The sequence below is a fragment of the Hippocampus bargibanti genome, linkage group LG04 (assembly GCF_051943395.1).
Source record: "Hippocampus bargibanti isolate YZ-2025 linkage group LG04, ASM5194339v1, whole genome shotgun sequence".
NCBI classification, from domain to species: Eukaryota; Metazoa; Chordata; class Actinopteri; order Syngnathiformes; family Syngnathidae; genus Hippocampus; species Hippocampus bargibanti.
In genome coordinates, this window is record NC_142737.1 from 19,100,001 (window position 1) to 19,115,341 (window position 15,341).

At 39.8% G+C, this 15,341-nt stretch overlaps 2 protein-coding genes across 5 annotated transcripts in view; one reads left to right on the forward strand and one right to left on the reverse strand.

The window, feature by feature from the left end:
- adgrd1 (adhesion G protein-coupled receptor D1) overlaps positions 1 to 5,458 on the reverse strand; it is a 47,850-nt gene extending 42,392 nt beyond the window's left edge. For 2 of the 3 annotated variants that reach the window (XM_088994572.1, XM_088994571.1), the window contains exons 1-6: positions 5,123 to 5,458; positions 5,007 to 5,043; positions 4,414 to 4,530; positions 3,790 to 3,888; positions 1,957 to 2,079; positions 1,674 to 1,850 (exon numbers count right to left, since the gene is read on the reverse strand). In XM_088994572.1, the coding sequence (XP_088850698.1) occupies positions 1,674 to 1,850; positions 1,957 to 2,079; positions 3,790 to 3,888; positions 4,414 to 4,530; positions 5,007 to 5,043; positions 5,123 to 5,176 (607 nt within the window). In that variant the 5' untranslated portion in view covers positions 5,177 to 5,458. The remainder of the gene's footprint in view (positions 1 to 1,673; positions 1,851 to 1,956; positions 2,080 to 3,789; positions 3,889 to 4,413; positions 4,531 to 5,006; positions 5,044 to 5,122) is intronic. The other variant, XM_088994573.1, reaches the window with a different exon arrangement.
- Positions 5,459 to 6,029: 571 nt separating this feature from the next.
- stx2b (syntaxin 2b) lies at positions 6,030 to 14,957 on the forward strand. 2 transcript variants are annotated; one of them, XM_088994574.1, is made up of 11 exons: positions 6,030 to 6,343; positions 6,414 to 6,488; positions 6,561 to 6,660; positions 7,066 to 7,140; positions 7,236 to 7,309; positions 7,496 to 7,604; positions 10,727 to 10,800; positions 10,926 to 11,063; positions 11,834 to 11,944; positions 13,022 to 13,136; positions 13,302 to 14,957. In XM_088994574.1, the coding sequence occupies exons 1-10, from the start codon at positions 6,314 to 6,316 to the stop codon at positions 13,115 to 13,117; spliced, it is 882 nt and encodes a 293-aa protein (XP_088850700.1). In that variant the 5' UTR covers positions 6,030 to 6,313; the 3' UTR covers positions 13,118 to 13,136; positions 13,302 to 14,957. The 2 variants fall into 2 exon arrangements, with proteins under 2 accessions (XP_088850700.1, XP_088850701.1); XM_088994575.1 differs by lacking the exon at positions 13,022 to 13,136 and having other exon boundaries at positions 6,032 to 6,343.
- The last annotated feature ends 384 nt before the right edge of the window (positions 14,958 to 15,341 follow it).

Sequence of the window (15,341 nt, forward strand, 5' to 3'; positions counted from 1 at the left end):
TCATTAATATACTTATAAAACAACAAAATCCTTCATTAAACCGGTCTGGTGGTGTGAGGTTCAATTTGGATCGTTCATACAATAGCCTGCTCAGGCAAAACAGGTTAGTCAACTTTCGCAATGCTGATGAGGGTCGTTATGCTGATGAGGTGATACCGGGGGGAGTGGGTGTAATACGCCAATCGTTAGTCAGGAATGTAGGAACAATCAGTAGGGCCACAGGGGGGGGTCCCGCGCCCCCCCCAACCTGAGAGTAGGGACCTATCATAGCTGTGTCCGGCGCCACCAGGTCTGGACATTAGGGATATATAAATGGGGCCGATACGACCAGTCAGACTTTAGTTCGCTGACGAAGCCTCTTGGATAGGAGGCGAAACGTCCGAAACCTTCACTTTTGTACAGATGACGGCTGAAGAAACCTTCTCATCGATAGACCACTCCTGTACGACTGAGAGCTTACACAGACGTAATGACCGCAGGAGTAACATTTAATTGCACTTGTTTTGATTATGGTTGCGTTTGAGGTGAAACGTGTACACCCTGGAGTGTAAATCCCAGGGCACTTATAGCCTAACAACCACCAACTTCCATTTGTACCAATTTGCAATTTGTAGTCTTGACCTAAATTTCAACTTTTGGGAGATGAGAACAGTTTTTGAAAAAAATAGGCAAACAGAGAGAAAATGCCAATTCTACACAGGGGTGTCAGAGCAGGGATCCCATCCCCTAATCTCAGAATTGTGAGATGTGAATGTGAAAACAACAAGCACGCCATGCTGATTCCATTTAAGTTCTGGCAGTGTATATATTTTTTTCAAAACAACAAAAACAAAAGTAACCATTATACACCATGCAAACAAGTCATTGAGAATCACACTCAAGAGGAAATCGTTGCATCATCCATTAAATCTCTGAGTGTTTTGAGGCTTTGTCGATGATTAAGAAAGACAATAAGCGATTCGAATATCAGAGACATTTTTCTGGCCGCTCCAACACTCTCATGACAGATTCCCTCTGTGAATCCAAACATTGTTCTGAAAGCCAAATTCACAACAGTAGAGTATCAGTGGTGAGCCTCAGCTATCAGAGAAACTACCAATCTATACCCCATATTTCATCTTTTACAATTGAAACCATGTGTCACCGGCAAGCCGTTATTTCAATTTAAACTCCCACCTTTTAAACGATATCTCATACATTGCGATACATGAGTACATGTATTAATAAGGTCCATCACTGACACCTGAAGACTATTATCTGCACTTAGACCTTATCCCTTGACAAGACATGCTTCCCTGAAAGGTCCACGTTATACTGAATAACAACCAGATGACCGCTGAGTCGATGTAACCAAAAACATATTTTAACAGTGAACTCTGGTGCAATGGTGTATCCAACAAAACATCTGATATGTGTGAGAACAAGCCTTTTCAAAACTAAATGTCCATCTCGTTTTATTCCATTTTGCCAAAACAGAATCTGAATTCTGAATCACAGACATTCATGGCGGACTATACTGAAACCTTTATCGCTACATCATCATGTCGTGCAGAGGTTGTAGCACTATAGTTGTAGCATCACAAATTGTCATCCAGTGTCAGCAAGCAAGATAAAAGATTTATGGTTGAAAATGAAGGAACACCGGAGACACAAAAGCAGTCCATTTGTGGTACCTGGAACTTTGATATTGACTTTCCATCTGTGGTTGTTGCCTCGAGTGTAGAACTCCACGTATCCTCCAAGGGGGTTGGTGTAGACAGAAAAACCATTAGAGATGACTTTACCTCCGGATGCGATGGCAAAACGGGATTCTTCTTCATGGTTCTTCCAAAAAAAGGAGAAGGTAATTCCTGCAAAAAAAAGAAACAACCTGGATGCAATTAGAAAGCATGCGACAAGTTACTGTCTGATTCGATGGGTGTTACTCCCATATACTTTTTCCCACTTAGTACCAACCGTCGGGGCCACACAACGTAGGGTCACTGATGCAAGTGTTCTGGTAGTTTCCAAAGTGGAGAAAGGTACCACCGTTATCTCCATTCAGGAAAATTCCATTGTTGACCATTCCTTCAACTATATCTGTGGCAAAAATCAAGAGTAGACTGAAGAATTTTGGCATAATAAAGGCAATTTGCCACTTGTGTACACCCGATTTATCCTCGTAACAGCATGTAAACCAATATTAAAGTATCTTGAAAATGATGTTGTTATAATGTTGGCTTCATTCACCAACACAAGATATTTTAAATAAAGTATCAATATGTGGGATGACTTTGTTAAACATAACATTTAGGAAATATACTCGTAGGATGATTTAAAGCAGAGTTCTGTACCTCCATTTTCAGGGGCTCAAATGTCCTTGAACAAAGTACCGTATTTTCCGGTGTATATGGCGCAGCGGAGTATAAGACGCACGCCCAATGAATTGTGTATTTTCAAACTTTTTCCACATACATTATAAGGTGCAGCGGAGTGTAAGGCACACCTTCAATGAATGACAAAAGTTTTACAAATATTATATAGAAGTATATAAACGTTTTCCAAACATAAGGCACACCATTATAAAGCGCTACAGTAGAGACTGGGGTTACGCCCTACTTCTTCTGCAGAGGTAAATGGAGTCGGTGGCTGCTGACAGTAGTTGTGAGACCTGCTGTGGCAAAATATTACTTCACATATAAGGCACACCTGCGTACAAGGCGCAGGGTCATTTTTTGAAGAAAATCAAGGCTTTGGAGTGCGCCTTATACACCGGAAAATACAGTAACTGTTGTCACTTTTGGACTCATATTGTCCGATATGGTTGCCAAATCCCAACCCGCTTTCATTGGAGTTTATAACTATGTACTGTAAATATATTTTTTTAATATAGACTCTAAAACATTTACATGTTACAGCATATTACACTTAAAATTATATCTCAAAAGAGTTTGAATTGCTGCCAGAGCATTACGTCCAACAGCCAGAGGCCGAGCTTCACTGTAAACTAGTGCCTCGGGCACAAGGAACATTTCATGCTCCTTTCCTAATCCAAATACAGGGGCCATATGGCAACTTTATATTTCTCTGTATTGTACCGTAAAAAAATGTATACGGGAATATGTAATTATTTATAATAACAGATCTGTCTGCCACCCACCCAAAATAGGGTTATGACCCACTTTGGGGTCCTGACATACCAGTTGAGAGACATTAGTTTGGACTACTGTATGCATTTTCTACATTATTTCAACAGATTTATCTGAGGTCAATTTGTATCAGAATGTCTCGCGAAAAGTGGATGGAAAAAAGAACAGCTTGTGCGAAAAGCAAAGCACATAGAGTGGAGGCAGCAAAATGGTCTGGTAGTGTATACTTTCTAATGGAATGGGCTGTTTCACAGATCCAACTGTAAATAACCCAATTAATCAAAGTAGAATACAGAATACTGGCATGGGGCAGAATTATTACATGTTGAAAACCATCACTTTTCAGATAACAGTGTCATGTTTGTTGAGCCGTTGTCATTACATTGAAAAAGAAAGCAATGCATTTTCAACATTTTGGCTTGGTCTATAATTTGAAAACATTGACAGACCCAAACAGTAATAATTTCAACTCTGCCACTTTCCACGTACTACTTGACATGCACAATACAGCTTGTGGTCTGTTTAAAGAATATGTTTTCATACTTGCAGCATGAGTGCATAAAGGACACTTTGAGAAATGCTGACGTGTGTGCAGACAGGACAACAGAGGGCAATGGATGTTATACAGTATACATGGATGTCTCAGTGGGTAGATCCTCACCTACTGTTGCAGAAATGTTAGTGTAGGCAGAGTCATTGGTATACACATAGGAAGTGTTATGGGAGGAAGGGAGCACAGTGTGCTTGTGGATTCTGAGAGCTGGACAAAGACATATGGAGAGACAGTGATGTGATTCATACCTAAATGGACACATAGCAGAGGGGACAGTGAAAGACAAAAGACAACAATAGGGACATGATGTGCAGGTATGAGACAGCATGATGTTGAGCGGAGTGACTTTGATCTATTCACTCCTCAAATGAAGAATTTCTCAGTGTGGGAGTGGCTTCACACATCGTGCTCAAGTCTATACCTGATCCCTCAATTTCATCTTTTTACCAAATTTAGCAAAGCAGCTAAAATATGCGATTGGCATTTCTCAGAAAGAACAACATAAATTCCAATAGTCATAAATGTAATATTTTGGAACTGCTGTCATGGTTTTACTGCTTTCAATGGTGTGAATTTTATATAAGTGAATTACTCGAATGTAGCTTCTTTACGTCATAAATTTAAAGCATTGATCAATCATATCACCCCATTTTAATAAAGCATGATGATTGTGTTGGAAAATCAGAAAAAGGAAACTTTGCTAATGTACAGGTAGCTCAGTGATAGACATACTTATATTATTTCCATTAACATAACCTGGTCTGTTTCCAATTTGGTCCCATAATCCGTGGATCCCATCCACAGCATCAAGAGGCCAATAATGGGAGGCTGTGGACAACACCTGAAGACCTGGGAGGAACAGTTCAGGGGTCAACATGGATTTCCAAAGGTCCCCCACATCCCCCAACAAAGATGCATCCCATCAGTTGAAAAAAAAATCATTGTTCTTCCTTTGTACTCTGAGGGCGAGTTCCTACAATGATAAAAACAGCGGTGTGTTCCTCATCACTTTTTAAGAATAATACAGACTCACATTTTGTAATGTAGGTTGCACAGTGGAGTTGTAATTTGCATGTCTGCTTCATTATTGCAAATTTCTGGCTTTGAGTCTATGCTTGGGACCCCCTGTGTCGGGTTTGCATGTTGATTCCTGAACTAATGTAGGGTTTCACTGGTTACTCTTGCTTTGTCCCATATTACAAAGGCAGGCATGTTCGAGTAACTGAAAACTTCATTGTCCAAAGGTATGAATGTGAATGTTCCTCTTGCCTGTAGTCAACTGGGATGCTCTAAAAACGACAAGTTATTTAAAAAAAGATCTGTACCTGGATGCTTTAGGTGATGCATCACTTGTGCATGAACCTGGAAAAAAAACCTTCTTTCACTGGTTGTCCTGCAAGGTCTGGTGTGAGGACTGTTGGCATTTGACAATATATCTTACCTTAATACATGAAACAAAAGCTGTTAATAGATGGATTCCCCCAAAAAGCTCCATTTTTAAGTGACCACAGTGTACGATTAAAAACAAATTAAGTTAAATCCACAAGTTGAAGGAAATCCAGAGGTCACCCATTATTCCAAGAAACGATAGATGAGGCCACTTGTCCAGAATGTCGAACAGTTCAATTTTAAATAGTGGTTAATTGAAGGATTTATTATTTGGGGGCAAAAGAAACGTTAAATAATTATAACAATAATATTTTAAGAAAATACAATCCGTCAGGAGTGTTCCAATAAACATATAAGAGTCGTTCTGGTGCTGAAGAGTGCAACCTCACTGAGTTCTTGGACTGAGTGCTGGAAGGGAAAACGTAATTTTTGGATCTTGTGAGGAGGGGCGTTGTGGAGCTGTGAGTAGATGACGTCATATTTGTTCATACGGGATGGCAGGAGGGACTACCACCCTAATATTGTATAGTCAGTTCGACAGGTTTTTAATTGTCTAACTGTTTCTTGAAAAGACAGTTTCATTAAATTACACAGGCAATCAGTGTAATTATCAACACAGGTCAAGGTAATGCCTTTCTCTGCCAGTGAAGAATAAATAGGAGTGCGCAATTTTATGGTTTAGATTTGTTCACAAAACAATCTGTAAACAAAGTTCCAATTCAGGGGAAATCGCAAAACTACATTACACATTCTTGGCCGTGACTGTTTTTCATATGTTGGCTTGCAGCGACACCGTCTGGCCACTTTCTCTTTTTTTCCTTCCATCGATTATTAAGCGAACCATCTCTTCTGTCACAATGAGCGAGACGTATTTGTATAACATTAGTATATATGGCATATTTACTGCGTTTTAAAAAACTTTGGTGCAATGATTTAGATACAATATAGTGGTTCTAGTCGTTTCATTGAGGTGGGACATGTTTTATTCTCCAGAGAGCACAAGGGGGAGGGATATAAAAAGGCGTTTACGGGTACAAGTTAGAGAGGATCTGGGTGAGAGAATCATCGATATAGATCCCATTCCAAACATACTTCTGGCTTTCATTTGGTGCGTTTTGTATATTGTTGGACACTCGTTCGGCGTCTCAACGAAATCCTTTCACCCATGGGGCCGCACAGAATCAGCCGGAAACCCCTTTAACAGAATAGAGCTAAGTGTTCGACAGACGCGCTGGCCATTGTGATGAAGGATCGGCTGGTCGAGCTGACTGCTGTAGGTTTCTTTTATTGCTTTCGTTTAATGTTTCGCGATTCCTTTGGATTCTCATTTGCCGCTCTTCCAGGGAAGAGCGCCGGCAGAGGAAGATGTTGCAGTCCCAGTGGAGCGAGATGGTTTCATGGAGGGCTTCTTCAGGATGGTCGGTCGCTGTCATCTCACATGTGTGACATGAATTGGCCCACGGGCGCATCCACAATGTTGCCTTTTGCAGGTGGAGGAGGTTCGAGGACTCATTGATAGGATATTCGACCAAGTGGAAGACGCGAAGAAGATGCACAGCATGATTCTGTCGGCACCCCACCCAGATGACAGTAGGTTTCATCACACCGTGGGCGTCTGAAGCACTTTCACTGAAACATTTTGTTCTTTATAACCTGGGAGATACTTGCTCAAAACGCCAGATCTTGTTCAGTATCAGTCTGGTTACTCAACTAGACATGCTTATATCTTACCTTTGGCACAATGGTCATCTAATTTTTTGATGAAATATGAGTTATTCAGATTTATACATTTCTAACCATGAAGTAAGACACCCGAGAGTGGAGGAATGAGTCGGAATGCCCTGCCTGAGATGGGGGAAATGGAGGAATGTAAATATAAGATTTTACCACAGGGCCTCTGAGCAGAGACTTTCTTCAACTCGCTGTATTTTTGATCTATACATCCCTTGTTAAGTACTGTAAAGTAGAATCTCTTTTTTTCCTGCTTGTACATAGAAACAAAGGATCGTCTTAATGCGCTGACCACTGATATCAAAAGGAATGCCAATGTGGTGCGAACCAAACTCAAATGTGAGTTGAACTACTAACACGTTATTCGCGCACATTGTACACATCTGGAACATTTCCGGTGTGTTAAATTCTAACATGCTGCTCCCCCACTGAAGCCATGGAGCAAAGCATGCCGAAAGAAGACGCCAGTAACAGATCATCTGTTGACTTCAGGATCCAGAAAACACAGGTAGTTATTTATCAGTTATTCAGCATTTAGTAGTTAAACATCATTTAAATGAGTAATATAAATGTTGTACTATAGAAAGAGGGGTATTTATTTTCATCCCACATCTTCAAATGATACATCAACATGGAATAGGGAGGTTGAAAATAAAAACTCATTCTCTCCTTGTCCTCCGATTCATCTCTATAGCACACAGTACTGTCCAGGAAGTTTGTGGAGGTAATGACCCAGTACAATGAGACACAAGTTTCCTTTAGGGAGCGCAGTAAAGGACGGATCCAAAGACAGTTGGAGATAAGTAAGTGACACATATTCATTCTTGACTCTCTGTGAGGTCAGACTGCTCCTATGGATTGTATTGATACTCTTTGAGATTGTGTTTTCAGGTTAACACATTTGCTTTTTAAGCTTGGCAGCTGCAGGTATGGAGTTGACCGAGAAACATTTGTGAATGTGAGACAATCAAGTCCAGGGATAATAGAGTGGGGGAAAAAATCCCTGTGAGACAGGATCCAGGATACAGACGCCACTGGTTTCCTTCTTTTCTCGGACTTGTTAAACAGACATTGGCGGTGTCAACCTTTCCAGGCTTATTTAATCTGCCAAATCTTCTCTTTGCATCTGTCTCATTGATTTTGTCTGATGGAAATAAACCGCTTTCTTCTCAATTGGATGAGAATGCTAACGCGCTTCTATTTCCTCAGCTGTATTTCTGTATGTCTGTGTAAGCTCTCAGTCGTACAGGAGTGGTCCATCGATGAGAAGGTTTCTTCAGCCGTCATCTGTACAAAAGTGGAGGTTTCGGACGTTTCGCCTCCTATCCACGAGGCTTCGTCAGCGAACTAAAGTCTGACTGGTCGTATCGATGTACAGATGACGGCTGAAGAAACCTTCTCATCGATGTATTTCTGTATTTATCTTTAACTTCTAGATAAACATAAATTTCCCTCTCCCATGTTTATTTCCCCCAAGAAACCCTGAATGGCCCACTTTCAAATGAATGTGGCAAGTGTGTATTTACGGTTTGGTCTTTTCTCCATTGAGAACCGACAATAGTGAGAAATAAGTCGATTCCCACAGGCCCTGCGGCCAACATTAACGAGAAGCTTTGCACTGTGGCTGTTAAGCCTGATACCGGAGACTGTGCGGTTCACTGTGTCATTGTTGCCGAGACAACGGGAAGAGGGCAGGGCGGCTTGTTTAACACTACTTCACCTGTCTCTGACACACAGTGATGTCAAAGAGAATGATGAGTGTCATCACACAGAGTGACATTTTTGTCATGATAGTGATGGATTGCATTATAATGAGATGGGAATGGGGAGTGTTTTGCTGTGTCTGAATAAAAGACGATACAAAAAGGAGTGTGACATCCACTAAGCACTTTCCTCTCCAGGGAGGGAGTGGTTAAGCAACAACAAGGATGGCTTGGAAGAAAAAAAAGGTTTCTCTTTGTATAGTGTCAATAGTTGTTTCTCTATGAGAGGTCCGGGTGTCTACGTATAGGTGCCTGAGTCACTTCTAATTGCTGCTATTTTTGGGCAACCTGCATCCACAAATAGAATGAGTCTAAGCCCAGAGCTGTTGTCAAGTTAAAAACATGCAGCATATGTATCAGAAGTTCATTTGTTTGTCTATCAACATTTTGGACTCATTATGTCCTACAACAAGAAGAAACATGTCGCCGGTGTCATTTGTTACATTGGCTTTCAGATATTGTTGAATAGTATTAAATCTTTGCTATATTTGTATCCAATCACAATAAGTATAAATTGCACCTGCAAGTCGGAAAGGCAGGATTTTATTCATAACAATCCCCTGGGAGGAAAGGGGGGCACTATTGTAGGCTCCGCCAGTTCTTTTGTGGCTTAGTCTCATTACTCAGTGGCCTTCACAACAATACCATAATCATCCATTGTAGGATTAAAACGATTGTAGTGTGCTTTGTTTTTGTTTTTACATTAATGATCTTTTTAAACAATATCATCCATCCATTTTCTAACGCATATCCTGTTCAGGTTCACAGGTGGTTTTCACAATGAAAATGAAACTATAAAATTGAAATGTAGGGGGACAATTTACAGGCACTGTAAATACCCAATACATAGATTGCGAAAGTTTAGCTATTTCATTACAGTACATTCCACAACTAAATTACTCATTCAAATTACATAGAATACCTTTAAACCTTTGGTAAGAATACTACTATCAACAAATATTTTCAAATTACTTTTATATGTTTTTTTAATCATTTGAGGTACTCAAAGCTCTCAATTAACACTGTCTTCTTATTCACCCACTGATGACACATACAATATATATGGACAGAACCAGAATTGTTCAGTTAACTTCACTCAATTTATGGATGCATTTTCAAACTTTTTGAAAATATTGTACTCCTTATGCTAAATATGCTTTTTTTGTGTCCGATTACAATTTTTGGAAGTAAAAAAAAAGGTTACCGCTTAATCGGTAGAACTACTAACACATGTATAATGAATGAAATAGTATATCAATTATAGATTGATTTTTGGCATTCACAGTCAAGTCTGGGATCTGCAAATAATTGTGGTCAACGTTAAGTGTACGGTATTGTTAAAAAAGTACTTTACTTTTTGGTTGGCAGAAAGCCTTGGATGGTGTAATGCCAATTAAAAGTTATAGGAATTGTTATCATCGGTTTATTTGTGTTGTCAATAGTTGAACTTGCTGTGTTTGACACATTTATGTTTGATCTCTGTTTCACAATGTTATTATTTTTTCAACTACGTAATTGGGACTTTAAGATCCGAAAAATAAGGTAAAATAGTGACAACAACTTGCAATGCTAATCTAATCATTGCTTCTAAAAATTAAGATTTGCATAGTTTTGAATCCTTAGAAGTCCTTAGTTAGTTTTGGTCCTTAGAATATCTCGATCAACAAGTTATATGGTGTATTTGTAGATACAAGGTTTTGTTATCAATTTATGTGTCAGAAATAATGAGAACAGTCTTGCTTGTGTACGGCTGCTCTAAATGGTTAGACGCATCACAGTAAACAGTTGGCAAACATCGGCCATTTGGCTGATTATTTTGGTCGATGTTTTAACGTCCGTAATCGGTTGATTTAATAGTTTGACGCTCTCCAAAAGCCTTTTTTTAAATAGCACGAAGCCTATCCTTGCTGACGTTTGGGTGAGTGTTCCAATGTGTTAACTGCACCCATGCAGACGATTCAGTCTAGCGATCAAATATATGGGAAATAGAATTTTCAGTGAACTTCCCACCTATCGACTACCGTAATAGCGTTTTTTTGGAATGTGGGAGGCAACTGCAGTTCCCCGAGTACCTCTTCATTAGTAATTTAGCAGGAATTTGAATTAATGTCATATCTTGGGGTCACAAAACGTACTTTAATTTGTAATATACATAATTTTAGCTGGAAGAATGACCACCAACGATGAACTGGAAGACATGCTAGAGAGTGGAATTCCATCCATATTCACATCAGATGTAAGTGTTCTTTTACCTCACGTGCTTGTACGCAATATGAAATTGTCATCTTGTGGCAGAAAATATTGTTTGCTTGTTTCAAGTCCTGTTCTATCGTCTTTATGGCTGGTTTTCTGTTCTTTTAGATCATCTCGGATTCCAAGATCACACGTCAAGCCTTGGATGAGATCGAGTCTCGACATCAGGACATCATACAACTGGAATCCAGCATTAGAGAATTACATGTGATGTTCATGGACATGGCAATGCTAGTTGAAACTCAGGTATCCACGACAGGGGCATACAGATGGAGGGGCCAAGGGGCGACGGCCCCAAGCATCCACCAAATAGATGCATGTCGATCAGTGGATCAATAACAGTTTAATGCGCAGGTTATAAGGAGCCGTATTATTTCTGCTTATGTTTGACAGATGCCACCTGGCAATCACTTTACATATCTTTTAGTACGATAATAAATCAAAATGGCAGGCCGGACATTTTGTTGACCGATGCCCGCTGCAAGTGTAAAAAAGGCACCAGTTGCACATGCATGCCACAGATATAGAAATTCAATCAGAATGCAAATGAATGTTATGAGTCCCTCCCCAAGACCACCATAATGGCTGACGCCCCACCCCCCGAGCCCCCAAAAAATGGGGGGCATCCAAACCAGCATCTACTGTGCTTTGCAGGCCATCATTGAACTCTCAATTGACCCACATTGCGTTTCTTTTGTTTGGTTTTTAAAATACAGTATACTGTACAACCTAACTTGTGTCTTTAATTACTTTTTTTTTCTATATATGGTTCCGGTTAGTAAGCACACTGTCATCATGAATCGCATGTGTCCCTCAGAGTTGAAAGGTCTTGGAATTTCATTTGAGGCTCCCTTGTGATAAACTTTGCAGGTTCTCTATATGTTCACTGGCCTTTCTGCGAACTTTTTACGGACAAGCTATGGATGGATATCATATCACTGTGTTTTATGGAGCTGTAAAAAAACTATCATAGATTTACATTCGCCCTATTAAATTTTTCACAATTTCTCTCACAGGGTGATATGGTCAATAACATTGAAAACAATGTTTCCAATGCAGCTGAATACATTTGTCGAGCTAAAGAAGAAACCAAAAAAGCAGTCAGATACCAGAAAAAATCCAGGCGGGTAAGTGCAACTTCCTAATGACACACGTCGTCTATAACCAGCACGTTATAATGAGATCAATCCAAGAATTCAATGAAACTCTGCTTTGACATAGACAGTATTGCTCAGCTTTAAGTGACACTGACTAACAACTATCAGCGAACTACAATGTAACCTTTCATATTTACTGATTGTTGTGTCATTGGTAATACCTTACACAGTGATACCTCGGCTTACGAACGCTTTAGCTAACAAACTTTTCGCCTTACAAACATTAAATTCGCGATAATATAATCTTGGCATATGAACTAGTTTTCGGGAAACACACGGAGCGCCACAATGGCTGGCAGACTAGTTTTCCACGCCACTTTCTTTGACTGCACTCTGTGCAGACGTGGTTTGTTTTCGAGTGGATACTTTGGCTTTTTTTTGGGGACCGAAAAAGACCCCACCACTGGCTAGAGTTAAGATGAAGAGGACACAAAAGAAATAACGGTCGAGCAGAAGGAGATCATCGAAAAACACAAACGATGTATGTGTTTGTGTGAGTTAGCGTCCCACTACCAGTATGCTAAGTCGACCATTGCTATGTGTGGCTAAGGGTGTTTCTGTGTTGTCTAAGCAATGGTCTCAGGCAATAGAAGATGTTGAAAAACTTCCGTTGATTTGATTAATGAAAAGCAGCTAGCAGGGGAAAGTGTGTGAGGGTATTATCGCCGAGAAAGCACGGCAACTTCAGTCGGATATCATCAAGAGGCAACTACCTCAACGACAATCACAAAGGTAAATAAAACGAGTACAGTTTATTTCTTTAAATACAATACAATAGCACAATTATTATACATAAAATAAGGTATATTTTGTGTAGTTTTAAGGCTTATTTGGTAGAAAATTATCTTTAATGGGGACCTGGAAACAGATTATTCTCATTTTCAATGGTTTCCTATGGGAAATTAATGTTTGGAAGACACACTTTTCGCCTTACACATTCTGGAAATCAATTAAGTTTGTAAGCTGAGGTATCACTGTATCTTCTCTTATTGTCAGTATTTACTGTAGGTTTGAATTTCAACTCACAGGACATTCTTTCCTTGGCAGAAATATATAATCCTCTCCTTTGCTCTCCTGATCCTGCTTGCTGTCATTGCTTTGATTGTTGGCTTATCTGTCGGACTAACCAAACCTCCTGCCTGAGACTGATAACAGCAGGAGGGTAATAACTGCCACACGCCTAGTCATCCATCCATCCATCCATCCATCCATCCATCCATCCATCCATCCATCCATCCATCCATCCATCCATCCATCCATCCATCCATCCATCCATCCATCATTAAGTCCTGACATTGACATTTCTATTGTTTTCTTTTTTTAACAGAAGCTGCTGTACCTCACTGTGTGTGCAGTTATGGGTGTCCTCATTTTACTCATTGCACTCGTTGGTGCCTTCGGGTGAAGGATTGCATGGGTCACAGCCTCACAGTAATCTCCTGTTCCTGTAGTGAGTGATACAGTAGATCTTAGAACAGCGGCATGGCACTCAGCACATAACAGCATTACAGGGAGAAACATTATCAAGTATGCTAAATTGCACCAGTGACAACAGACCTCATAACGCACAAAGCATAAACTGTCCACTGTCGTAACCGCTTTCCATGAAAGGGTTAAAATGGTTGTTTGACATTGACCACCAGGTATTCAATTAAGACAACATATTACTGTCTTCTAATGGATCGGGTCATGCAAATGTACTGAATGTTGTGGCTCTTGAGTGTACTGCAGCTTTCTGTGATAGAATAACTACTGACAGCCAGATATTGTGGAAGAAAGGATATGCATACACGGTGATATAATGGAGTCATTTAATCCTTATGTTGGACTTTTATTTTATGCTGATATTATAGTTTAACACTGTGGAGTGTGCCCTAACACCCAACTACAAAAACAAAACATCACATCTGTCACAATAAAACTTCTGTGCCAGATTGCTATTGAGCTGATGTGGTGTCCTGTTTACGTCTTGCCACTGTGAGACAAACAGGAAACCAATGCTGTAAGATAAATGTTTCATATGCTCACTTGGTCTTTCTGAATATAAATTATTTACTTGAAGTCATGTAAACTGAATGTAAGTGCTCTATCTCAGGATGTTGTTTGCAACACATTTTGAACAGACAAAAGTAGACTCTGTGTCGTATTTTCCACTTGATTGAGCATTTCTCATATTGACTATCCATCCATCCATTTTCCGTACCGCTTATTCCTCATTAGGGTCGCGGGGGGTTCTGGGGCCTATCTCAGCTGTCTTCGGGCACGAGGTGGGGGACACCCTGAATTGGTTGCCAGCCAATCACAGGGCACACAAAGACGTACAACAGTCACTCTCACAGTCACACCTAGGGACAATTTGGAGTGGTCATTCTGTCTGCCATGCATGTTTTTGGAGTGTGGAAAACTCACGCGGGCCCGGGGAGAACATGCAAACTCCACACAGGGAGGCCGGACCGGGACGCGAACCGGCGACCTCTGCACTGTGAAGTCGGTGTGCTAACCACTTGACTACCGGGCTGCCTCATATTGACTAGATTGGCATATTTTAACAGTTGACTTAGACTTAGCTTCAACAACCAAACCTAAATGGTTCTTACTTCATCCCAAATAAATCAACATTGCATTATGATTGTAATGTTGGAAACATGCCTTTGAAATTTTCTTTTTATGTAATTTTTATGGGAGCATTTTACTCACTGTGCTAAAACAACCATTTGTATTCATGATGGCTGAGTTAAACAGCATCACCTAAATTGTGCCTTTTCTGTCCGCAGCTGAAGAGGTTTTTCATATTGTGACTGTGATATTGGAAATATAACTTTGAGAATGTTTGTGATTTTACGGCCACATCTTTCTCATGCTGGTAAAACATAATCAGTTGTATTATTATTATTATTATTATTTTTTTAATTATTTTAATTGTATTATATATTAAAGGTGTGTGAAATATATCAAATATAAATAAAATACATTTATAAACATACTACTTCCTTCTTATTGTTTTATATATACCTTGTCCTCACAGGTTGAAGGCTGAGCAAGAGCATCCCAGATGGGGTGAGAGTTAAAGGGCAACCAACGTCACTTTTTTGTTTTTTAAATGACATCAGAAAAACGTTTTATAGCATCTAAAATACCCAAAGCACGCAGTATGATATTTTTATTCAAATGCAAAACACAAATAAAAATGACTTAGTGTCCAAAATCTGCAAAAAAATTGAGCTGCGAATTGGGCATTTTCAGAACGTCCCGCCCCCAGTTCGTGACATCACGCCAAGACGTCTTGCATTGCTGGAGAATCCAAACAATGGCTTCAGATTCAGAGAATATGCTTTCTTGTTACACATCCAGTTATAAATATCATTCA

Coding starts and splice junctions, on each gene's coding strand:
- stx2b (XM_088994574.1), top strand. CDS start 6,314: ATGAAGGATCGGCTGGTCGAGCTGACTGCT. Junction 6,344..6,413: donor GGCTGGTCGAGCTGACTGCT/GTAGGTTTCTTT, acceptor CCGCTCTTCCAG/GGAAGAGCGCCGGCAGAGGA. Junction 7,605..10,726: donor CCAAAGACAGTTGGAGATAA/GTAAGTGACACA, acceptor ACATAATTTTAG/CTGGAAGAATGACCACCAAC.